The 27,270-nt window shown below is 34.0% G+C and overlaps 2 protein-coding genes across 4 annotated transcripts; one reads left to right on the forward strand and one right to left on the reverse strand.

The window, feature by feature from the left end:
* Positions 1–4,714: 4,714 nt before the first annotated feature.
* On the forward strand, positions 4,715–6,611 carry LOC112286547 (ethylene-responsive transcription factor TINY). 3 transcript variants are annotated; one of them, XM_024528501.3, is made up of 3 exons: positions 4,715–4,873; positions 5,478–5,704; positions 5,835–6,611. In XM_024528501.3, exons 2-3 carry the CDS (start codon positions 5,561–5,563, stop codon positions 6,261–6,263), a joined length of 573 nt encoding a protein of 190 aa, XP_024384269.1. In that variant the 5' UTR covers positions 4,715–4,873; positions 5,478–5,560; the 3' UTR covers positions 6,264–6,611. The 3 variants fall into 3 exon arrangements, with proteins under 3 accessions (XP_024384269.1, XP_024384270.1, XP_090109481.1); XM_024528502.3 differs by lacking the exon at positions 4,715–4,873 and adding an exon at positions 4,896–5,295; XM_090253355.1 differs by lacking the exon at positions 4,715–4,873 and adding an exon at positions 4,896–5,073.
* A 12,468-nt stretch (positions 6,612–19,079) lies between these two features.
* On the reverse strand, positions 19,080–24,161 carry LOC112286904 (calcium-dependent protein kinase 18). Its single transcript, XM_024529289.3, has 12 exons — positions 23,008–24,161; positions 22,726–22,856; positions 22,380–22,421; positions 22,062–22,173; positions 21,754–21,832; positions 21,451–21,620; positions 21,211–21,337; positions 20,918–21,033; positions 20,705–20,812; positions 20,515–20,577; positions 20,222–20,395; positions 19,080–20,041 (listed from the first exon to the last, which is right to left on the reverse strand). The coding sequence occupies exons 1-12, from the start codon at positions 23,488–23,490 to the stop codon at positions 19,874–19,876; spliced, it is 1,773 nt and encodes a 590-aa protein (XP_024385057.1). The 5' UTR covers positions 23,491–24,161; the 3' UTR covers positions 19,080–19,873.
* Positions 24,162–27,270: the final 3,109 nt, after the last annotated feature.

Consider the following 27,270-nt stretch of genomic DNA (forward strand, 5'->3'; position numbering starts at 1 on the left):
TATTAACATTTGTTTATAAAGAATTTTAAATTATTATGTGTTATAATTAAATAAGTATAGATTAATAAAAAAGATAATTCCTAAAACTTGTAAGAGCCTACATCTTGAATAATATAAAACTATTCTTGCAATGAATAAGTTACTGTATTTTATTTATTTTTTATTCTATCAAGCTCAACAAACTTACACCATCTAATCTGTAAAAAAACATTGATCTGAACAAAAAATTGATATATACATACATAACAAGGGAGGTAGACTTTAAAGCAAAATCATTATGATACATGAAAGTAAAAATATATAGTAAAAGATTTATATTCATGCATATATATATATATATATATATATACACATATATACATACACTAGAATTTTATAAATTTAAAAAAAATTCATAAATCTATTAGAATATTTAAAGTAAAAAATAAAAATATTTTGAGATTTAAATCTTCTAAATTTTGCAAGAGATATTTTTAATATCTTAATCAGAATTAATAATTTTAATAGTGAATAAAGGTATTTATTTTATCTTTAAGAAAAATATTATATAATATATCCAAACTTGTCACATCAATAGCAATGCTCACTTATTGCATTGCTTAAAATTTTGGTTTGTTTTATGTTCTGAAAGATTTGTCTGAATTCTACTAAGATAAAACTTGATAGAATATGTATATATGTATATAGTTAAGCTTTTTCTCATGTAATTGAAGTATATTTTTTTGGTCATGAAGTTTTTGTTTTTCAACCTTTACATATCTAGTATAATGCAACTTTATAAATAGAAGTAATACAAAATAATTTTAAGTCCACATAAAAGATTATTATGTATCAATATTAATATGTTAAACTATAAAGCCTCTGTAAATTAACATAGATTTTGATTTTTTAAAAAACATCAAACTATTATTTAGCCTAAATGTGATGTGAAAAACCCTTTTTTAAAGCATTACATATATACATATACACATGTAGTTTTTTTATTTAATTATTTTTTATTAATTAATAAAATTTAATTATAAAAAATCATTAAAATAAAGGAAAAAGAAAATATAAATTTGTTTTACTAAAGTTTTAGTATAATTTATTCTTTAATAAAAGAATTATATAATACTAAATATAGTAATTTTAATTTATATTATTTATAATTAATATTTTATTTATTTATTTTAAAGAGATGAAAAATACTAAATCTATATTATGATCCATGACTATTAATAATTTCCTATAGTGATCATGTTCTTATGTCTAAACACTATAAAAATCTCCATCTTCAATCTTTTATTTAACTTAATTTATATTTGTATACATTAAGTATCTATATATATATATATATATATATAAATATATATAGAATTTCTAATGTCACCACAATTTTTACTACTGCTATAATCCATCATTTATTTGACATATTATTTTTAGTTTCTTTTATTCCAAACAAAATAATTATTGATATTTCTTATATGATTTCTTTTCTAAAAAATACATAGGAAATAAATTTAATTTTTTTAAATAATTAAATATTTAATAAAAACAAGTTGTCGTGGCAATAGCAAAAATAGTGGTGACATTAGCAAAATCCTATATTGTTTTCACAACCTAGTTGTTGCTATAAACAGTTTGTTTATTCTCTAATCTTTATGTCATAAGAAGATCATCATTTCACAATTAAATTTTTTTTAATCTCCTTTCATGATTATCTCAAAATGGTTTAAGCATATGACTTTCTTTTGTATTGTTGTTTGGATTATAATAAAATAACGTTAAATAGGAATTTAATAAGAATATTTAAGAAACAAAATAATGTGACGATATCTCATGGACTTGATAGAGTTTTATATTAAATTTTAAATTTTATTTTTTCATTTAATATTATTAAATTTGGATAAGCAAAGTAAAGTTGAGGAATAAGACCAGATCATTCATGTATTACTTCTTTATTGCAACTAAGTCAAATTTTCTTTCACAAATATTGTTTTATGAATGAATTTTGCAACCTCTCCCCTAAAAACACAAACTCATTTCTAGAATTTAAATTTGTTAACTAAGGTCACAGCTTTAATTAGCTCTTATTTTTCTATAGATGTTTTTAATTAGAGGCTACAATTTATCAACAGAATGGCTCCAATTAGTAAAAAAGTGTAACTTTAAAGTTATATATATATATATATATATATATATATATATTCTATTGCATGAAGAAAAAAAAAGTAATGAAAGAAGCAGACAAAAAAGCAGGTTTTTTGTACAAATTTTAAAAGTGGGCCCCGTTAACTCGGAAAAAAAAGGAGATGAATTGCTTGACGTTGATCTTAGGAGCCTCACTATAATGTTAGAAAAAGTGATTATTTATTTATTTTTTTTTTAGTTATAAAAATTTAACATAAGTTTTATTTAGTAGGAAGATAGTTATGATAATTCTTCTTGGAAAATAGGAAAAAAAAAGAAGAAAAAAAAATATCACATGTTTATTCTAATGAAGAATTTCACACCATCCAAGGAGAGGACAAAATTGTGTTTTGTTTGTTTTTTCTGAAGAACCTTAGTGCATTGAATCAAACTAGGCAAAAAATAGCTTTATTTTTTCATCTTTATTCTAAATTACTTTTAGCAATTCTCTAATAACTGTTTCATTCTTCAAATATATCAAGTTAGTTAAAATTCAATGAAAATGAATCAGTCCTCAATAATTTTTCCCATACCCTTTTCTCTACTAATTTCCCACACTTCATTGCACCATGTGAAGAAGAAAAAAAAAGGACAAATAAGAAAACTACCCCTTTCAAAGGAAGTTCATAGTACTTCATTCTTCAAGGGCCATCAAAATACATCACACTCACTAAACTTTCATGCAAACAAATCTAAATCCTTGGAGAATGCACTCTCTTCACCAATTCCCCACTCCCACAATTGCATGAGAAAAAGACCAGGTTTAGGGTTTAGGGGGTAAGAACAAGGACGTAAGGCCTAACATTAGGTCAAGATACTATTATTAAAAGTAAAAAAGTAACATTAATAAAACTATTACACTATTATTAGTAATAGTAGTAGCAGTCACGGTGGGGCTGGGTGCCGACGAAAACACTACAGCCACGTCGGATCGAACGGATGAATACATTGGATGGTCAGAATCTCACTGAAACACGGTGTTCATCTAAAGGGTTACTGGGGGATAACGCTGGAGGGTCCCACCGGCACACCCCACGCCTAATTGGTGTGTCTCCTTGTACGTTTTGACTTCTCGCTTCTATTCGCCGAACTGGTGCGGCTTTGCGACGCTGACTTCGAAGTGTTCACATTTGAGGCCACAAGCAGTACGGTTACAGCCGTGGAAGGCTTTTGTTGCCGCTTTCTGTCAGTGGTGGGATACTATCCTTGGCTCCCCCCTAACCCCCGCCAGCGACGTCTTGCCATGCTTGGGTTCATGATTGGAATTCGGTAGGTTTCGGTGAATGTATTACCAACATTCGGTGGCCGATTGCGGTGGGATTGTGTGGCAGTGCTGCATCTTACCCTAGCCCCACCCCACCCCTCTCGGAGTTGTCATTGACGTCTACGTGAGCATTGGGATTCCGCACCGCGTAGGATTCTGGAGAAGGGATTCGATGACACTTTGCGACGCAAAAATGATTAGCGAAGATAATGGTGCCGATGGATTCCCGCACGTAGCCTCCTTGCGCTTGGGTTCTGCCGGTGCCCCGGTGAACGAACCCGCATGCCCCAAAGCCTGTCATGTGTGCTGTAATTGGTCAGTCATTGCCTAGCAGCTCGTGAGAACTGCAATGCGCTTGATATGTACTTGCAGTACTGCAGATATCCGCTTGGTGGGATTTGAGGAGATGCAGAAGACTGGCGTTTTTGACTCCGTGGCACGCGATAATCGAAAGAGCATTGGTTCTTCAAAACGCATAATTTCAGAAGAACGAGAAAAAAGAAGAAGTAAAGTCCAGTTACTTTCCTAATCACAAACTTAATTAATAATTACTGTTGAACTTTTCAGGCCAAATTTCGTTGTCATGTCAATTACTAGATCAATGCTTTCATTAATCATTCTTAACCATGAACCTAGAAATTGAGTTATCTATAAGGTTTTACCCTTGATACATAATAGTTTTCGCCGGGATACTTTGGTCTACGAGTGTTCAAGAGATTCTCGAGTTCTTCATAATGGCAGATAATGGGATGTAATGGAATTGGAGTGGGTTCCTTGTGTTCAATGTGATCTGCCTACACCCGCAACCAAAAAGACGCTGCGGAAACTACCAATAGAATGACGAGCCTGGCAGTGGCGGGAGTTGCATGGCTGCGGCAACTTTTAGCAAGGCTGCTGCTTTGACGTGTTGCAGGAGTTATAGGTTGCTGATCTACGCTTGGTCGTCTCAATTCCCCACTATGGAAAGTCGCAATGAGTCTGTTCACACCATGGGTGGAGATGCATAAATGTGGCTCCAAAGCTCTTGGATGCACTAAAGGCAGGTGGGGCCGAGAAAAGGATAAGGGCAAAGGGACCTTCGGTGGTGTCACGGCTTAGCGGAGGAATCGTGAGCGATCGTAGCTATGATCGAAGGGACCTTGGAGCCCGAAGACTTGGTCTAGCGAGAGAAACGTGCCCACGGAGGGAATGTGGGAGTGGGAGAGTCAGGAGAAGGCAAAAAGTTACAGTTCACGCTCCGCTTGGAAAAGGACTCAGAAACCGAGTGCGGATCTTGGGTGTCGTTATCGGGCTATACTCGCCTATATTTTGCACCGCATACATGGCTTTCTTTGTCCAAAGCCCACACTTCACACGAAAGATCTCCACATTCTCTCAAACGCTATACCGCAGCCGCCGCATTGATCTGGGTGATTGGTCGGATTGGCGATCAACTTAAAAGTAAGTTCGGTTCAATGAGCTCAACGTCTTTGTCACTTAGCATTACAAAGCTATTGAACTGGGACTGAAAATCCTTGTAGATAGAGGTTGTGTGCCCCCGCAGCTGAAATTGCTCCTAAGGTCATGAGTTATGAATGGTGGTGTTTTCATCGAATCGAAACCGTCAACTATTTGTGCACGTCGTTAATCACTGCTAGATTGTAAGTACATTTAGTCTTCTAGTTTCAAGACATCAAGGTATTATTGCTTGTCTACGTTAAACTGTGAGATATTCATGTTGACAACGTCAAAAAAAAAAAAAAAAAAAAAAAAAAAATCGTTTAGATGAGTTCGCTGGGTGTTTTATAAGCTCGCGGTGATTGTGCTTTTCTCAATAGTCGTCTCCTGTACAGCAAATCGACCTCATTGCTGGTACTTTCTAAGTGAGTTTGAGGACTCGATTTTCAAATTTCAGCTTTCATGTTAAATTTGATAACTAGGAATCTTGATCGACATAGAGTTTGCAGAGATTTCGGTGAAATCTTATCTTTTAAGCTTCGCTATCCCATCGCTACATTAAGTTAATATTCTCACGGTTCGGTAACTCTATCGGATCTGTGTTCAGAAATCAAGCAGCCTGAATATCTGGCTATCATCTCTGGCCTCTCCTGATATCGTTCTCGAGTCGAGGTTTCGAGATAACAAGAGATGTCGGGCAATAGTAACACGAGGTACCGTGGTATTCGAATGAGGCGCTGGGGAAAGTGGGTATCGGAGATTAGAGAGCCTCAGCGAAGTGGTTCGCGAACGAACCGCATTTGGCTTGGATCATTCCGATCAGCGGAAGAAGCGGTACTACACTATCCTTCGAAGTTCAAGAATGGGTCGTCTCTTACTGCTGGTATGATTTATTCTGTCAATTCTGCTTAATCACGAGCTGAATATTGATGGATACTGATGGAATGTGCTGGCTGTTTCTCAGGCACATGCTTACGACGCCGCCATGCTGTGTCTCCGGGGTTCGACTGACAATCTGAACTTCCCAAACTTCAACTACAGGCTTCCGCCGGGCAGCCCTGGGCGCTACAGCACGCGTGAAATCCAAGCCGCTGCAGCCGCCGCAGCTGCACAATCTGCGGGTCGCCCCTTCTCGTACAACAATTTCATGTCGCCTGGCTCATCTTCTGACAGCGATGAAGAGATCGAAGACATTACCTACACAGGAAGCTCGACCAACACACATTATGGCACTGAATCACAGGCTTCCTTCAACGACAACTGGCGTAGCTATGACGATGACCCCTACAATCAAGTGCATGAGATGGCTCGAGGAATGATGATGCAGCCTCCCAAAAGTGACTCTGATGACAGCGATGAAGACAGTGACGACGGCGATCCGCCATTGTGGTGATTTACAGTTCAATTGTGGGTTCTCACCGCAGACCAACTATTGAACATCCTCTACCTCTCTGAAGGGCGGATCTGAGATGTTCACATTCTATATCAACCTTCACCTAGTATACGACTTCCGAGACTTAGTTGTAAAGTGCTTGTATAAGTAGTAATCGCTAATCAGATGAGCCGCATGCGATATTAATCTAGACAGGAACGTTTGCTCCTTTGCCAATCTCGGGCCGAGGAAATCAGCCTTACTGAAAAGTCATTCCAGCTCCATGTACGCATTTCGAGCTCGATCAGTTAGCAGAATTTTCTTTACATGTGTACCAGTTCAATCCGTAACAAGAATCACTTGTATGCCTTTCCAGTTCTTCACCTTTGTTTCCTCACTAGGTTGCAGTATCTCACACAAGCATTCGTCAAGCTCAGTGCACGTCGCGATCCACGAGCCACCAGCAGTCAGTCCAGCCGGGGTCGATGATCCGCATCGTCGAAACCCCGTCGCGAGATGTGGAGACTGTGGTGCAGTTCAGGTCGATGTAAGGAAATGCTTGGTTTCGTGCGAAAAGCACGTGGATAATCCACTACAATGGAGCATGAAACTTCCTTCCTTCTGTTTTGTCGCATGCTGTCCCTGGTTGGCGGCACCTGCTGCATCAGGAAGTTCCACTGGGCTTTCTTGCTATCCCAGGAGAAGCTGCTGGCCACTGTTAGTACACAATGAATGAACTATTAAACGGTGGAGAATATGAGATTGTCAGTTGTGGGGTCCATAAGAACTCCAAAATAGATAAGAAACTGTGGAAAGAGGAGGACCCAGAGGAGTAGCAACGCCGTTGTGGTCACATGTGAATGGGGATGTGTGGTTGTGAGATCCTCCTCCCTTTGGCCTCTTCTCTCAGCTGGGGCAGAATTTCCCCCTACAATTGTACGATGGCACTTTTTCTTCTACATCCATAACAGGATATCAGGCCCACGCCCTCCAGCAAAAACTGGGCCTAGAAGAATATAAGCCACGGCGGCAAAGGAGGGAGAGTAAGGAAGAAACCTTCTTTCTAACAGGTTTAATGAAACTTCTTTAAGGGCCTCCTTCCGCTTTCAATGGATGGGCAATATTATTCTTGGACTTTGCCTGCACCCGGTGATCCCTGCAAAGTAAAATCCACCCAATTTCAAAATTTGCACTTCCATGTATAAGGGAGTGAAGCACTTTTTGAACTTTCATAGGAAGTTAAAAAAAACCAAATGACTTCTTATTGCAAGTCAAAAGTCCACCAATTCATTGGTAGACTATTCCACCCAAGTTTTTTTTCTGCCCAAAATGGGTGAAGGACAAGCTACTGGCCTCATTACTGAAACGGATGATGTGTCAAAAATTGGAGGAGATTTTTGTATTTTGATTACACTTTTGCCCACCAATCAAGCATAGGAGGTCCTAAAGGCATCCTTCTATGGTCAATGGATAGGCAATTCTATTTTTGGACTTTGTCCACACTTGAGATCCCCTCCAAGTACAATCCACCTAATTTCAAAATTTGTACTTCCATGTAGAAGGAAGTGAAGCACTTTATGACTTAGGACCTACTTACAAAATATTGGAAAGAAGTAAAAAAAATGTTTGAATTTTTTTCTTATAAGATTTTTCATATAAGCTCATAAAAAGACTTAATGAATTTCTATTGCAAGTCAGAAGTTCACCAATACATCAGTAGAAAACTCAACCCACCTTTTTCACTCCTCAAAGTTGGTTAAAGACAATCTGTTAACCTTGTTACTAAAAGTGATGATATGTCAAACTTTTGGTGGAGAATTTTGGGCTGTAGCTATATTTTTTTTCCACCAATTGTACATGGAAGGAGGTCCTAAGTACTGAAAAGAGTGGTTTTAAAGTCATACAACATGTAGCGGTAGCAATCAGACTCAAACACATACCTTGCGCAATTCAACAAAATTCTTTAATCTCTATACTAGCATTTCTATGACATGAACTTCTATATTGATTTAATTCATTTAAAATTGATTTGATGTTGCACAACTCATTGCCTGTTGGCTACCTTAAGGCAACATGCACTAAGAACATTATGTGGATGGAAGAAAATATCATATCATTGTATGAATGATATGGTTCTTAGGAAAATTTTACTAAAGTGTGTTTTTTTTTTCTGAATCTTCTCACAAATTGACCTTCATTTTTCACTATGGAACAAGCACCATTCTCTTCTTACTTTTCATTTTTCAACTTGTTTTTTATTGTTATATCTTGTGGCAAATCTTCATTCACTTCAAGTTGAGGAATTTGACTTTTGAATTAATAGAATTTTCAATTGTGTATGATTTTTTATTTTTTAATTTTTAAAATTAAATATTCAATTCTTAAAAATTAATTAAATTTAAGAATATAATTCTTTTGTTAAATTAGAATTCCAAATCATCTGAAACTTGCAAACATCGACATTCTGCATAAATGTTTGCATGTTTTGTCTAAGCTATATCCACAAGCCTAAAATGTTTTTAGTACAATATTATTACTTTTATTATTACTATAAACATATATATATATATATATATATATATATATATACAAGTACACTTTGCATGATTTAATACCAATTCTTGATTTTTAAATATTTTTTATATTAATTGCCTATTATCTTTATATCTTGTATATTAAGAACTTTTAAAGATGTTATTACTATTATGGCTGTATGTATGTATGTATGTCTATATGTATATATATATATATATATATATATATATGTATTTATATAATCAGATAATAAAATTATTAATAATTATAGATAGATATAATATTCAAAAAGAAATATTATCAGATAACACAAATTTAAATTCATCAACTATCATTTTGCTAGTAACTTGTATAATAGCTTTAGAAATATATTTTTTGTAGTCATATTTAAATGTGATTTTTATTTCATACTTATTATAATAATATAATGCATAAAAAAGACATAATTATATTTTTATTAATTTTTATTATTTTAAATATATTAATAAATTAAAATATAAAAAATTATACATCATCAATACATTAATAGTGACTTAAATTTACCTTATAGTTTTTTTTTTTTTTTTTTTTTTTTATTCAAATAAATGTAAATTTTATATTTAATATTTATAGGAATTCTTATTTTAGAAAAATATTTTTTATATATTGAATTAATTACTACTCTAAAGTAATTTTTAATAGCTAAATATTAATAACCCTAATTTTAATATTTCACACTGTATCTATATGTATACTTAAACAAAAATATTATAAATAAATATATATATATATATATATATATATATATTTTAAATTATTTAGTTTACTTAAGATTTGTACTGTTTTCAATACATTAACTATTTATAAAGTATAATAATATTTATTGACCAAACTTATGTCAAGTTAATAAAAAAAATACTACATAATTATATATTAAAATAATTTTATACATTTAAAAAATTATATTATATTACTAAAATTTATTTATAATTTTGATTTTTGTAAAATTGTATTTATCCTTCAAAAGAACTTAATTTTATTTTGATTTAAAATTTTAACTTTTTGCAATACTAGTATTTATTATACATATATAAAACTACTCATTTGTTTATTTTTATTCCTTAAATAGTATTTTTAGCAACTAATATTTTATAATCTCCATCTAAAACAACAATTTGTGCATTAAAATTTAATTATTTTCTAGCATGTGATCACATCACAAATAGTTTTTTTATGTTTTATTTCTAAATGTTTTCTTTTAGCATATGTAATACAGATATATAATATAAAATTTTATAAATAATTTTAGTTGTATTTAGTATTTTTTAAAATATCAATAAATATTTAAAAAATATTAGGGCATATTAGTTGTGCTTTTAGGAATTGAAAAGTAATTATTTTATCTTATTTAAGATTCAAATGCAAGAAAATCAAAAAATAAAATTCAATATTTAAAGATTTCAAATTAAATGCCATTGACATATATACATGTATGTTGAAAATATATGTATTTTTTATAGTTCTTTCAATAAATTTTGTTCATCATATTATTTTATAAATGTGGTTAACTACTATTTTAAAAGTATATAAAATACTTATGAAGAGTTTTATCATTTGATTAAGTTTTAAATTAAAATTCATCTATATTATTTTGATGTTAAGAGAATTGAAAAAATTATAGATATAAATTAAAATATACATACATACATACATGTTTGTGTATAGATGTATGTTTGTATTTAGTTATTATACATTAATATATTTCTTATATTTTATCATAGTAAAAACTAAAAATATAATTTTTTTTATTTTTTAACAAAAATTAAATTAAATTTGGAATAAGTAAAATTAAGAAAATAATATTTTTTCTTCTTAAAAATAATAATTATTGATTTCTTATAGAAACTAACATTATATTGTTGCTTATATAAGGATCCAAAAGAGACAATAAATTAATAAATGAATAAAAATATCAAAATTAAAATTTATCTATTTAATAATTTAAAAGTAAGGTTTTATGATTAAATTCATCTATATATTTTGCTTCATAATTTTAGTTAACATATAGTTTTATTTCATTTATGTCTATATTATTACCATTTATTTTGTTTTCCTTGCTTTCAATGAATAATTAATTTTGTTATAAAGAGTAAAGAATTGCCCATTTAAGAATAATATTTTATATTTACCAAAATAATTAAGTAAAAAAATAAAATGTTGAAAGACATCTTATATATTCAAATAATATCATTATCTTATTATTACAAGTTAAAATATCAACTCAAATTTTACAAGAGAGTTGTAAAAATATTTTTCAAAAATAAATATTTAGAGTTTTTAAACTCTAAGCTTAAGAGATATTTTTCAATTAAGAAAGAAAATAATTTTGACATAGTTTTTAAAGTAACAATAAACTAATACTTTTGTAAATAGAATTGTTTTATTGCACTAATTGTTAGAATAATAAGGATGCTACATATATCTTAGTACCTAATGGAAACAATTAGAAGCTAAAAAAACATAGTAATCTATACTTAAATCTTTAATTCTATTTTACTTAGATTTATATTATAAAACCATTATATATGACTCTAGAATCCAACATATTGCCATTTTTCTTCTTAAATCAAAACCATTTTTAAAATTCTTTCTTGATAAGGTTTCCACATTATTCTAGTATGGTCTTGAATCCTTGTCAACAAAGCTTTATTAACATTGGTATTGCTCCACAATTCATTGTTCAACAAATTTGTATTATATTAAATCTTTATACATCCATATGCACGCACCTCTAAGTAATGACCATATTCTGATTTATTTATTTATTTATTTATGTTTAATTTGGGGAATAATTTGACCACACAAGTTGTTTGTTGGATACGTGGATACTTTCCATGGTCCCAATTCACGACAACTAGCAAAAAAAACCCTAAACCCAACATAGAAGCCAAGCGCACAACAAAAATTCACGAGAAACGTAGATTCCTTGCACACGTCAAAAGCAACTGGCTTCCACTAGATCCTTATCCGTTCCATCCTGCGTGGACCATGACACGTCGGATGGGCAATTCTGGCAGGAGCATTTGCATCCCGTTGACCTTCTACGTTGCGTTCACACGGGCAGGCACCTCCGACGTCATTTGGCACCAACACGACGAAGGCGTGCATAAATGGGACTTGAAACGTGGGCTAATTCGGTGGATTGTGGATCACGTAGAGGCTGCCACCTGGCAGAATGATTCAGATCGGGGTTGTGTCTTTTCCGACCCAGTCGGGGCACCGGGGCTCTTTTTGTGATTCGGCAGCTGTTCGTGCGACTCACTTGCATGGGAAATGTCTCCTTAACGTAGAATTATTATTATTCTTCGTTTTCCTAGATAGCGGGGCACCAAACCATTGCCCTTGGTCCATATTAGAAATAAAACTAGAATTAGTTTGTGAATTCAAAGCATTGAGTTTTAAGATGTATTTTTCATTTTTTTGAAGAGGGTGATCATGGGAAAACATAGATAGAGAGGGAGAGAGCTAGAATGGTCTATTAATTCATAAAAATAATAATAGAAAAAAAACACATCCATTATATGAATTTTTGCACCTATTTATGTGGTTTTCATCCATTTCCAAGTATAAGTAGTAGGGGAAAAGTTTGTAAAGGGTGAGTTTGAATCTAAAAAAGGCTTTGGGTGGTTAACAAATGTTGACATGTTTCTAAAAGTAATGTGAACAAAATCTTATTATATATTTCAAATTAAATTAGAAATGAAACCCACACACATTGGTGTGAAGTTTGAAGAGATGTTATGGTAAGCGTCAATATTATGTATGAATTTGTGCAAATTTATATGGAATTTTGAAAAAGAATTTCTTAATATTTATATATTTCTATTGTGTGCCATGTAGCAAAAATTTATTGTGACAAATTCTGTGGAATCATAACATGGTCTTAAACAATTATTTAAGAAAAAATAGTAATTTTATAAATTTTTATACATTCTTAGATCTATACATATAGATATGTCTTTTAATTTATAAAAATATTTAATATACCTTCATAATGGCCAAAGAAAATTTTAAGATTAATTTATTTATTCATGATCAGCCTTCTTTTGAAACCTTTAAAATCTTAAAGAATATATTGTGCTAGAAATTTTATACATTTACGTTTCCAACATTTTTTTTTTTTTTTTTTTTTTTTTTTTTTTTTTTTTTCCTTGGATTTGGACATTTTTTCATGAATTAAGATTTTTTTTTTAAATTTTTTTTTAAAAAACTTTAAAAAATATACTTAAACTTGAAACCTGTAAATTTATAACTTTTGGAAAATATCACTAAAACTTTTCCCTATTTACAGAAATTGATTTAAAAAAATATCTGCATTAAAATATTTAAAAGTGTAATTAGAACATTTGGAATATATTATATAATGATTAAATGAATAAAAGTATGTATAGTTTTATGATATATGTAAAATTATATTAAAAAAAACATCAATTAAGAGTATAGTTTAATAATAATATTTAAGTGAAAAAGACCTTAAAAAATAACATAATAGGTGTCTTTGTCTACAAAATTTGTCACACTCAAAACAACAATTTTATTTACCAATGTGAGTCAATGCAAGTGTGTATACTGTGACTTACAAAATTGAATATAAGTGCAGGTTTGTAAACGTTAAGAGGCATTGCTATCAAATGTAGATGCAAAAATCTCCAATTCAAATATGAAAAAAATAATGTATAAAGTCCTTGTCTTTTTATTTTTTGTAATAAAAATAAAAAGACAAGGAGAGAGGCAATGTTGCATGCCTTTTTTTGTCATTGCAACAAAATAACTCTATTCTTGTGTACATGAATAGAGAAAACTTTATTTGCATGGGTGGAAGAGTGTTTGAGATTTATAAATCATGTATTGTAATATTAGTATTCATTGTTCCTACAAGAATTTACATTACAACTTCACTACCAAGTACAATGCTATCTTCGATGTATGTCTCTCAACGAACAACAATAGCTGTTTATTTGCAAAGATTGTGAATACGGTACTCTAAAACAATAAGACTGATCCATACTACGACACAATTTCCATCAAATCCTCAAACTCGAATATGTGCTCCACAAACGATCCATTCCTCAGCCAGAAAAGCATGTCGGGCACAAGTCCCAGGATTCAGAAAAAGTGCCTACGCGTGAAGTACGATTTTACTACACCAGCCCTCCGATGATCGTAGGATCCACTACGTCTTGCTGTTGTCGTCCCTGCTGGTCACCATGGCGAGGTCTGTGAGTTTCGCTGCCTCAATTTGGCGCGTCTTGAACGACGAATGCTACGAGCTGCACAGCCACAAGTATGAGGGACGTGTTGAAGTCACTTTGAGGGTTAAGATTTCACGACTAGAGAATTATTCGGTTCCCTGAGGGATGCAGCAGCGGAGGCAAGACGTTTTTGTTCATTCTCAAGAGTATTAACAAACTTGACGGTATTTAAGAAGTGACTGAGCTGGTTAATACTGTAGGTTCATGTTGTGTGCTTGTTGTGAACCATCCTTCAATTGGTTCAACACTGACTTGTTCAGACGCACTCTACTTCCGAGTTCGTTGAGGCAAATACTGCGGTTTTGCGTTGTCATCAAATGGGATGCAGTCATCAATTGCTTTTTCTATGGTTCCCTCGGTGCAGACACATGTGTCTCTTTGAAGTCATGCAGAATCGGTGGAGGAACTCCATAACTGTTCGTGTTTTCCGTATTATTCCTACAAACAGAGACAACCCAAATTCAACAAAGAAAAAGACAGTTGCTCTTATCACATGCTCTCCATTGCACACACCGAACAGCCACCTATAACACGTGCCAGAGGCACCAGCTCTTCCTCATCTGGCTGCATTGCTGTAGACTTTGAATTTAGCGCAGTGGTGATTAGATGGTTTGTGGATGGTGTACTTGGACATGTACATGATTGACTGTGCTGGCTGGAGGAGTTAGAGACATGAGGGAAGTTTAGAGATGGGTGGACTTGTGTTGGCGAGGAATTTCGGGGTTGTGACATGGGGTTTAATTCTTGCGTTGTTGATAGTGAATGTAGTCACTGCGGTTCCACTTCCTCCGCCGGAAGTTGCAGACTGTTGCAACAGCGAGGAGCGGTGCTGCATGCCCTTAAGTGGGTCAACCTGCACACCAATTCTACCCGGACCCTGAGCTCCCCATCAGGATCAGGCGCCCCCTACAATTGCTCACCGATGTCGATGTGCCAGTAGGGTTTGATCTGTCGGGAAGGATTTTGTCCATTCTATGCCGCACCTCGAAGCGTCAAGCTCTTGGGTTGTGTTCTTTTAAGTAAACCTTCAATTTTTCGAAACTGGTTTGGCTACTGCGCATTCCTTCAGCTCTTGGTTGAATTACATTGCAAGTAAGATTTCTAGCCACAGCGATGCGACTACAGTACTCTTCACCAAAAATATCTCTCTCTTTCTCTCGCTCTCTCTTTTTGTTTGATACTAAGTCGAGTTCAAGAGGTTCCTAGAGCTTTGTCAGTGGAATTCCAACGATTTTTAGTGTCCCCATTCATTGTTAAAAAATTGTGCATATCAACTTGAGAGATCATCATTTAGATGCAAACTGATATACAATTTGTTTGTATTCCATTCAACTTTTGTTATAAAACCGTCCCAGCATTTGTCTTTGGCAGTGCGAGATTCATGACTTTGAGCAGCGCTGAATCATCGAGCTGTCATGGCAAACATCCATTTTACTTTGTTTATCTACCTGTCGAGAATCGGCTGCTGTGGCACTGGGACATTCGAGACCGCAATTCTCTGCAACGAGGCATTACTCGGCACCTGCACAGGTCCGTTCCCGTATGTCTGGTGGGCCAGTTTCCATCCCACCGATCATGTTTACAGTTTGATCGCAGTAGATTTGTTTAATCAGGCTGAGCCTGTATTCGATGGGTCACCCCCCCCCCCCCCCAGCCCTAAACACTGCGATAGTTAGTTAGTTACGTTGAAAGCGATCTCGGATCATGTGGTCCAAAAACAGTCAATCACACATCCGAAGCCCATCTCATACAATGAATGGTGTTGTCACCATCCCACGTCGACAAGAGTTCAGAGCTGCTTCACAAGACAATGCGTACATGGCAAGCTAGAACAACAGTTCGACACCATTATTGGGTGGGAAAAAGCAGAAGAGTTTTCTACACCATTCTAATTCGTTCTACAGCCTTGAGGGGCGATCCCAATTTTGATACTCTAGTTGCTGCAATCTATCCACCTAAAACACATGCCGCATACATTTTCGTGAGGTGCCCGATATGTGAGGAAAAGATGTGAGGCCCAAATCAGTGCGGCTCGCGCTTTGGGCGCCGGTTTAAACTAAAAAAAACAGGAAGTAAATAGATTATCACACTTTGAAGGGCAAATTTGTAATTATCACAAAAGGGAGGAGTAGATTTGATATTATCAATAATACATGGAATAGGTATTCTTCATATTTCCGCAAATTTCAGGGGTATGTATGATATCTTCCCTTGATTCAATCTTGAAGGACAATAAACATGTACAACAAAAGATGCCACTTATGTTGCAAAACGATATTTTCACTTACACAAAAAATGACAGCATTTTTTTAAAATTTTAGGAAGATGACACCAGAAAATAGTTTTAAAATAAAACATCTTGCCATTTATATCTATAGTATAATCATTAACAACCAATAATATTAATTTAAATTATTTTAATAAAAACTTAAACAAAGTAAGCTTTTTAATTGCAATAAAAAAATTTAATCAAATTTAAGATATATATATATATATATATATATATATATAACATTGAAGTTAACCCTTTATCAAGAATCATGACATAATATTTTACTACTTATTTTTTTATTTTTTTATTATTTATTTATATGATGAAAACATTATGGTGCAAATACTTTGAGTAAAAACTTGTATCTAAATCATCTAAATCATCTATAATATTTACTGAAACAATTTTCTGTGTAAAATAAATCTTATAAATTTAATTTGAAATATTTTTTTAAAAAATATATTTTTATCAAATTTCAAATTCCAATAAAATCAAAAGAATGTCAACTTGTTTCAAATGAACCTCAGAAGCATTATTATTTTATTGTTTTTCTAAGCATAAAAACTATTTTTCAACATTCAAATAGAAAAATAAAATCCTTGGTTTTTATGTTATTTTTCTGTTAAATAAATATAAATATAGAACAATGTTTATACATAAAAACAAAAAATCATAAAACCAAAAAATTGCCTTAGATTATAATTCAATTTGGTTTTATATATTATCCCATTATTTCAAAGATATCAATTTCTATTATTGGTGTTGTGTATTTTAATAGTCAAATATGGCCTTGCCCAAAATATATAACACTAAAAGTGAATCTCAGTCATTTATAAAGCCAAAGGTGCATAAAAATAGAGAAGTTTGTCTCACAACTTTAAAACAATGAGATACATAATTAATGATATCTTATCTTTTTTTGAAAAGGTAATTTCGTTTTCCTATACTAAATTTGAAATTAAAATTTAATATTAATATTATTTTTAATTCATTAAAATTACATTTTAAAATGAACTGATTAATGTATTTTAAACTTTTGTATTAAGTTTTTTAGTAATCACTAGAATATTACATCAGTATACAAAAAATGTTTTTTAAATGTGAAAAAATAAATAAATTATAAAAATTTAATATAAGTATAAATCAACCTTACAAGCTATTTCATCTTTTATAATTTATTTATAAGGATATATTTTAATCTAAAAGATAAAAATATCGATATTATTTTTTTAATATAAAGAGATTTTGAAACATAAATTGAGGTTTTGTTGTCAATGCCTTACTTAAATAAATAAAAAGTAGAATAAATTTGCCATTAAATTATTACAATACATTAAATTTTATGTATACCACGTAATTTTAGAATGAAAAATGAATCTTTTTCTGCTTATTTAGAAAATTATAGCCAAATTCTTTATGCCAAATGTGAACTTCTAATTTGATAAACTCTTTTATTTAAAAATTCACATCTTAGAAGATATATCAGTGTTTAAAAGAAAATTATAAAAGTCAAATGAATTTTGATACAATCTATTATCAACTCTAATTAATAATACATAATTGATATTTGATGATCTTGTGTGGTCATGATTGCTACAAAGTCAACATTTGAGGTTATATCTTTACTTTTTTCACAAGATAGCATTCCAAGTAGGAATCCTACAACAAACAAATTTTCTTACCAAACATCTTTGCAATCTACACAACAAAACAAGTCCAAGTAACTTTCAAATCTTGCATAGTTTTTAAAAATTTGAGAAATTTTTTTTTAGAATCAAAGTTATGGATGTAAATAACTTTTTAAAAAGTAGAATAAAACTCATGCTACTTCATACAATCAACTACAAGATATTCAACTTAATTCTCATCTATGCTTCTAAACTAATAATTTATCAATTATAAATTATATGTATTGACTTTAAATTTTGCAATGATTTAAAAATAACATAACATGTTTTTTTTGTATCTTTTTAATTCAAAATAATAGAAACAAATTTGTAAAAAGAAGGAAAAAGATCTAATTTGATTTTATGGCACACATACATTCAATGCTTTTGGGACAATCTTATTACCCACTTGTTTATAGATACTACAAACTCATCACAATAACATAACCTTTTACAATTCAATATGGGTTACTTGCAAACATGATACATATAATTTGGTTTTTACTTCTAAAATGTATAAAAAATCGTTTTGAACCATACTACAAAAACAGATCAAGAAGACTTGTGACAAAGACCTCAACATCTGAATGAAACTTGATAAACTTTGAACTAGAAATGCTTTTTTCTACAACAAAGATGGACCAAGAGTATGATGAAATTCTAATGGATTCCTTCTGACCTAATTCTCTAAGATGCAGAACATTCATAGTCGCTTAGTATTGAGACCCAGAAAGTTGATGATGGTAAATAAAATTCCCCTTCAATAGCTCAGGGGTTGCATATTTTGATACAAAAAGAGAGATTAAAAGTTGAAAATTTTAAAAATTGTATACATCGATGCAGATAACGTTGTTTATTCCAGACAAGAATGTACATTTATGATTCTTTGTTAAAGAACACAGTGCCAGTACATAATTTAAGGTCAGGAAATGTGACGTTACAGTGTGCACTTGATTCTACTTTTAACATTGGAATACACTCGTGTGTGTGTGTGTGTTTGTGTAAGTATATGCAGACTCCGCATATTCATCAAACTGTTTCATGACAGTTGAAAACCGCCGCCAACACGAGCTGCGAGCAAAACTCCATCAGGATAAAAAGTCATCGTTGTGATAATAAGTTACAATAAATAAAGCTTTTAAGCCACATGTTCAGACTTTGCTTCAGTATCACCTATTGAACCATTACCTGGTCCACGAATACAGCACTGTGCCCTGAATTCTACGTTGATATGCTAACTACAATTAGGATTCGGGATATACATAAATGTCACTCCCAAAGTCTACGCCGTTAACTCGTAAACTTAAGAGGATTGGGACATGAAAGGTATTAACAGGTTTAAGGTTCCAATGAGGATTGATGACACTCTCAAAACAAACTCTGCAGAGACATAAACCGTGTGATTTAACATGACAAATTGAAAGAATGATCCTACCTATTCATCAGGCATGCACCATTACTTGCTGCACGCTGCTCTCCGCAATCAAATGAGTGCGAACCATGATACAAAGGCATCCAGTAGCACAAGCATGGCCTATGCTCCAGTGTGTGTGGCATACCTTTCTGTGAGAACCTAACTCATGTTCATCATGTAGCTACAATTCTGGCACTGCCTTGCAGCACATGGAACAAAAAGAATCGTGTGCCGTTTCATGGCACTAGAGCCTCGATGCTTCTCAAACAGGACCCAAAAAAAAATCCTCCCCGAAGACAACTATCAGGAGTAGGAGAAACCTCTGCAGTGATGCAATACTCTAAGATTGGCGATCAAGGACAGTGAGGCAGTGGGCTTGCGAGATCATCGTTGTCACCTCAAGAGAATGCAGTCGTTCAGCCTCGTCAAGAAGCAACACGATGATGATGTGTTTAACATTTCCTATGATTGTGCGTGACAAGGGTATGATGTTCGTTGGTCCGTGAGCCAAGACTGGCTTGGCGTAGCAACTTTTGAAACTCAGATAGACTGATCTTGCCATCACCGTCAATATCAGCTTCAACCAGTATGCTATCCATCGATCCATTCAGTCCTGTGGCCTGTCGGAACATGCAGACGATTATTAATGTATGTCCTGGAGCTAGAAAATTTGCGATAGATTTCAGATGCAGGAATGGCCTAAGCAGACAAACGGAACGAAGACTAGGTGGATAGATTCCTACAGGGAGTTCAAGAATCTGTCCAACTATTTTATCATAGTGGTAAACGCTTGCACTTACAATCTTCAGCTCATCCGCGGTGATGTAGCCGTCGCCGTCGAAGTCGAATTGACTAAAAGCAGCTTGTGAGCGGCTCTGCCATTTCTCAGAGTCGGTCTCCTCCAATTGGTGCACGTGCAAAGTGGCAGCAACAAATTCGTCGAAGTCCACCAAGCCGTCACTATTACTGTCCATCTGCACGAAAACACAGAAGTGTATGAGCCTCATGGTGGAACCCAACTACACACAACTGCAATCCGACTGAAACGTGCCATTACTCCGCCTTCCAGAGGCGAAACACAGAGAGCACTTACCGCTTGCAGGATCTCCACAATACGCGACTCCTGTATTGACCAGGGTCGATCTTTTTGTAAAGCCTGATCACATTAACACAACATGAAAATCAAATGACAGGTACAAATAACTACACACCAGCAAGAAACGAAACAAATCAGAGTAGCCTCAAATACAAAGGGGGTCACGTCAAGTGGCACCAACACTAACCTCTCTCATCTCCTCAAGCGTTATTTTGCCATTCCTATCGATGTCAATAGCATTGAATTGATCTTGCAAATCCGCAATATCCGAGCTATCAAGAGTACTCGCCAGAGCCTGCAGTCAAATCAAGGGGCATGATGTGACCAAAGAACACAGACTGATCGCCTAAGACAAATTACCGACTAGGATTCATTGTAGAAAATATTTGGGAGTTCATACCCTAAGAGCGAGTTGCTTCAGACGGCTGTATTTTACAAACTCCCGCATGTTGGATAACACCGAGATGTCCAACGGAATGTCCAAGGCATCCCCTCCTTCTTTTGCCCAGGGATGAGCTGCATACATGGAAGATAACAAAATCAGCGAACATGTCCCAAATACAATCTACTCCATTCTTACGACTGTCTGATCTTCGTAAGAACTCATCCCTATCAAATACTTTTAATATCGCGTAACCGTGAGATTCTGTTGTGGAAGAAAAAAGAGGTCAAGCATAAATATCGTCCACTTACACAATGCTTGAGCTGCCGTCAGTCTTGCGGCGGGATCCTTCACTAGCAGCTTTTTAACGAAGTCTTTGGCACTAGAACTGATAGTTGGCCACGGCTTCTCCCCATAGTCTGGGTTCTTCTTCAAAACCTGATGAAGGAAAAAATGCACGTTAAGAATGCAATGGCCATTTCATGAACACTCCAAACCCTGCTGTCTCCTCGAAAGCAGCAAATTTCCTAAGTGACAATCAGAAGACGAACCTCATCAAAGATTCCCTTCTCAGTTTTGTCCCAGAAAGGTCGCCGTCCACAGAGCAAAATGTATGTTATTACACCAATACTCCACACATCAGATTCAGGACCTGATTTTTTCTTCAAAACTTCTGGAGCCACGTAGTACGCGCTTCCGACTACGTCATGGAATCGATTTCCTGCAAGAAGAGGCATGCCACAGGTGAGGGCAAGCAGTGAACTCAAGCAACCAATTCTAATCATCATTAAACCCAAACCCAGAAAGAGAAAGAGAGTTCAAAATGTCCAGAAGCAGGAAAAGCAGAGCGTTACCTGGCCTGATGTAATCGGAGAGTCCGAAATCTGTAGCTTTCAGAGGCGAGTCTTCACTGGTTGACTTGAATAAGAAGTTCTGAAGAGAATATGGTAACTCTAATCAGCTCTCCTATCCACGAAATCACAAATTCAAAGCACAAGAGAAAGAAACGCTCTTATGATCCTTGAACCCTAATTTCCTACACAAGATACGATCATTGAAAAGACTACATTGCGATTGTGCTCTTGGCGATACGCGTCGAGCCCAAGTCAGGCAGAAAACTTGCTATATAAGCTTAGCGAACTAGGGATAGAAAGAAAGACACCTCAGGCTTCATGTCACGGTGAACCACTCCGTTGAGATGACATCGAGCGGCAACATTTAACATCTGCCTGACAATCTTCGCGGCGTCCTTCTCACTGTATCGACTATCCTTCCTGTAATACAGCAGCCACCCATTAAATCATGTGTCCTGCACATTGGACAATTCATGAACGAACAATACTAGGAGTTCCAAATCACTGGTATGTTATATGTAGCCAAAGTTCTACTAATTGAAACAAACTAGCATGTGTGGAACTTCAGAAAGTAAAGTCCAACGGGGTGGAAAAGATTGGCATTATTCTCAAAATAGCAGGCTTACTTGGCAAGGATTCGATCAAGAAGCTCGCCTCCTTCACACAATCTGAACCGCAAAGATTCAAGTACGAATTAGAAAAACAAGCCCGTCGTAGCAAATCTGCTCCAAATGCTTACCACCTCAGGAAAGAGGTAAGAGCAAAACCTAGTACTCTACGAGTGTGGACCTATTGTGATATGTGATAAGGATCATCAATTCCTTCCAGAAGCTAAACATGAGAACGGAGAAGGGTGTGAATGGGAAGGAGGGAGTGTGCTGACCGAAACAAGATAAACGTGTAAACAAAAAAAAAAAAAAAAAAAAAAAAAAAGAAAAAAAAAAAAAAAGGGGGAAGTTGACGAAGACGTACTCCATGACGATGTAAACAAGGTCGTCATCCTCAAACGATGCGTAGAATTGGACGACATTCTCATGACCTGAGAGAGTGCGAAGGATCTTGACCTCTCGTTTAACGTCCTCGACCGATATGGGAAGAGTCATCTGCCAATGCGAGTGTAAGATTCATCGAACATGAGCAAGAACCTCTCATGCCCTACCAATAAACTCCACTTCTCCTTCTAAGGATCGAAGTCAGGTTGCAAACATTGAAAGGTGCGGCGAGTCATAGACGAGGGTGTAAGGGTGTGATTACCTGCTTCTTCTCTATCGTCTTCACAGCCACCCTGCTGCCTGTAGATTTTTCAATGGCGACATAAGTGTACCCAAATTGGCCATGGCCGAGCAGCTTGCCGAGAGTGTACTTGCTCTTGAAATCTCTTCCATAGCCGAAGTTTGTCCTCTTCCCCAGCGGTGCCATCTCTTTGTTGTCTTTCCCATTGATGGCAGCTCTGACGCGGGGCTTCTTTTTACGGTCAGCAGTGGACTCTGGAGGAGATTTCCAGGGTTCTGGTTGCTTAGATTCTGCGAGTTTCTCAACTTTTTTGGAGCGATTCCGACTATGCACTACCCCCGGCGGCGGCTTCCGACTTCGAGGTTTTGTATGAGTGGCCCCATTCTGAGGTTTTTGCTGGTGCGTCTGCGCGCTCGGCTCATTCTTCGTAATCCATTGCTCCGGGGCTTTGTACTTTCTTGTCACCTCCTCTGCTACCGAGCTCTTCTTACAGCAATTACCCATCTTAAGCTCCCAAAATCATGCCGATCCGAAACGCCTCGGGGTTACGTCCCGCGTGCAATTCGTCCCAGACACTCCTTTGAATCTACCGGGAATTCGAGATGTTGCTGCTACCCCGTGTAGCTATTGCTAGAGAATTCGCGTCCACCCTAGTACTCCCTGCTCCCAAACTACACGAATTCACATTCTAAAGGTCCTCAATTGTACATCTAGATAAACCTGGCATTCCACTGCGTACAATCTCCATCGCTACTCATACACGACAATTCAAGATATTCCCAACGCCCTATATGGGCTTGTTTCACAAAATTAAACAATTCAGGACGTTCGTGGAGCTTCGCCACTGCGACCATACACAGCTGTGCAGCGGAAAGCGCACGAGAAGAACCTGTCCAATTCTTCCACAGATAGTAAGTGATTGCTAAACCCAACTCGAGTAACTCAGGTACCAATAACCACCCCAAACGAGCACTCAGCCCATTCCGACATGAGTCCCTTCGCCTCCAAGGCACACCAAAAGCCGGTCTCCTTCGACGGCGATTGAGAGAACAGTCACCAGATTTGAAAAAAACGATGACGGCAGCAACCACAACGGCTGCGCCACACTGATCCCTGCGCCGGTATGATCGGAACCGCTCCCGAATTCTCTCACAACATTGACAATATCCTTAATTAACATCTCCAGCGCCCAAACCGGGCCTAATGCGGCAATTTGTAGAATTCGCAAGCATCCGTCTCACAGTGGAGGGAAACATCCGTCAAAGTCCCTGGCCGACTGGGGCAGCTTCTGTCAACCTTCTCTGAGCGCTTCCAGCTTGAAGACACGACTTGCAACTCCGACTGACACGATAACGATTCGAGCATCTCTGCAGTCAACGTGAGCAACTTCAGTTCGAAGAATCGGATGCTTCCACCACAACTACCCAGGTTCAGGATCCCATCCTTGTCGCCACACCACATTCACAAATTCACTTTCAGGGTAAAAGTTGGACGTTTCAGTGGAGAATCCCGCAAACGATCTTACTTACTCTGTTGCTGACGACTATAGAATTGTTGTTGCGCGCCTTGATGGTGACGCCATCTACCGAGTCTCGTTCGACGCGTTCAGGTTGAGAGACTCTAATGCATGCGCTTTTGCTTCGTCGCCCTACGATTCCCCAATTTCTCTCCCTCTCTCTCCTTATTTCTAATTCCTCGTCGCAAGGCCCAGGATCTTGCTGCGAAGCGTTCGTCGAACGCTCTAATTTCCACTTGCGGCGCAGAAAAACGTGCCCAAATTCGTCGATCCAACCTCCATCTCGTTCGTCGCGAGCGAGCGAGGACAGGGTCCACGACGCGCGATCCGGTCATCGCAGAATCCGCGACCGGATCCACCGGCACGTCACCATGTGGTCGGTGCCACGGCGGCCGCCACCTCAGCTGGCTTCGATCTGACGTGGATCACTTGCTTTTGTGCTCCGAGTGGTGCTTGTTAAGAGGTAATTAAGTTGGCTTTCGAATAATCAGCCTAATTGTGTTGAGGATATAATATGTGGTGCAGAGAATCTCTTTTCTACATTGTGTGAATATTTTTATTTCCTAAAATGTGTGGTAAGTCTATTTTAAAACATGATATCTATATATATATATATATATATATATATGTGTGTGTGTGTGTGTGTGTGATTGTAAAGTTCGATTGTAAAGTTTTATGAAAATTTATTCAAAATAGTCATTACAATTAAGAAATTGACTATATTCATGAAATTTGTTCGGTAAGGAGAGAACATTACTTGAGGTTTGTAAAGTGCTAACAAAAATGTTTCTGAAGTACTAAAAACTGGTACTAAAAAAGTGGTGTTAAAGATCTACTAAAATATATTTGTAATAAAAATAATGTATGGCTAAAAACTTTTATATTTTCTAAAAAAATCATTTTATTGGTATATATGTACAAGTAAACTAGACTTATCTATTTGGTAGACCTATTGATAGGTAGTATCTATCTGCATAAATGAAGTTGGATTATAAATAAGATATAATTGATTAGAATTTTCGTTTTCTCTAGTAGTATATTAAGACTTTGTAGTTTAGCATTTGGCAATAGACCAAAATATAAGCATAGTACCTTGTTGTTTTCTTTTTGTAAATTAATGTAATTATTAATTCCAGCATTATAATTATTATAAATTTTGTACATATTTACACAATTGGCTTTAAAAACTATGTGATGTAATATGAATGAGTAATATTAGGTTAACAAGTAACTAATAATATAAATAAATTAGAGGTATCAACTCTATAAAATTATGAGAATAATCAATGAAGTTTCTATTTGTAATATAAAAATATAATTTGGAATAAATAAAAGCAAGCCAATAGTAAAACAAATTGTATCATTGAGGTATTATGATATAAGATCTATTGAAAATAATTTTTATAAATAATGTAATTATTATATAATGATATTGAAAAAATCAATAAAATTTTATAAATTTTTCTAATTTCTAATTAATTGAACATAAAATGGATTTAAAAAAATAAAAAATAGGAATTAAATGCATATATATTTTTTAAAATAAATACTTGTAAGAAGTTTAAATGATTCTAGAAATTAGTAGCTTTTGAGAATTAATACTATTTTTAATCTGATTGATTTTAAATAAAAGTATGGATTAAAATATTAAAATAAGTAACTTTATATAGAAGTAAGGATAATTATAAGAAAGAAAATGTGGCTATAGGAAGTAGATGGGCCAATATAATTAGGTAGTGAGTGTTTTATTGTTAAATCATTAATACAAGTATATAAATAAAATACTAAAAAAATACTTAAATATAATTAAATATAAAACTTTATTGAAGATATTAATTAGAATTATGATAATTTTAAAAATTAAACAATAGATTATTAGATCATATAATAATTATGATTAAGTAAGAAGAAAAATTAATAAGAGAAAATTTTAAATAAATTAAATGAATCAAATCACATAAACAATATTAAAAATTACCAAGATTAAAGAATAGTCTATAAAAGATTACATCTTTTGAAAGTGAAATGTAATTATTTGAAATTAAAAGTAAAATATTTAAAAAAGATCATCAAAAAATTGACCTCATTTGATAAAAGAGTTTGGATACATAGTAAATAAGAAGAAAGCTAAATTTGGATTAAGGATGTATAATAAAGTCTATAGCCAATAGAATAAGCCTTGAGAAGAAAAAAAATTCAGTTGTGTTTTTCAATTTTTTTTTTATTCATTTTTCTAAAGCTACAAGTTGATTTATAATAAATTTAACAATAAAATATATCTTTTAATATATATATATATATATATATATATATATATAAATAATTCAATAAATTGTTACTAATAACTTTAGATTGTGTAGACAAATAGAGCTTAATATGGGTATTGATACAAAGTATCTAAAATATAATATAAGATCTTTTTGTGGTAAAAAAAATCATTATAAATTTATAATTAATATAATAAAATTAAAAATATTTATTCATTTATTTTTCATTTGAATTCTTTATAAACTATATGTTTAAAAAAATAAACAATTGAGAAAAATATATTATTTTTTTCTTTATGTTTTAAAATAAATATCACTATTTTATTATATTAAAAATGATAATCATTATAATTTTTATATTTAAAATAAGGTTAATTTTTTTATATTTTAGATAATACAAAGGAAGCACTCCTTTGTAATTTAGTTGTTTTAAGTGTTATTTTTATCTTAACTTGAAAAATGGTAATGTAAATTTAAATGATTTCTTTTGAACTACACTAT

The sequence above is a fragment of the Physcomitrium patens genome, chromosome 9, assembly GCF_059467195.1.
Source record: "Physcomitrium patens ecotype Gransden chromosome 9, ASM5946719v1, whole genome shotgun sequence".
Taxonomy (NCBI): Eukaryota; Viridiplantae; Streptophyta; class Bryopsida; order Funariales; family Funariaceae; genus Physcomitrium; species Physcomitrium patens.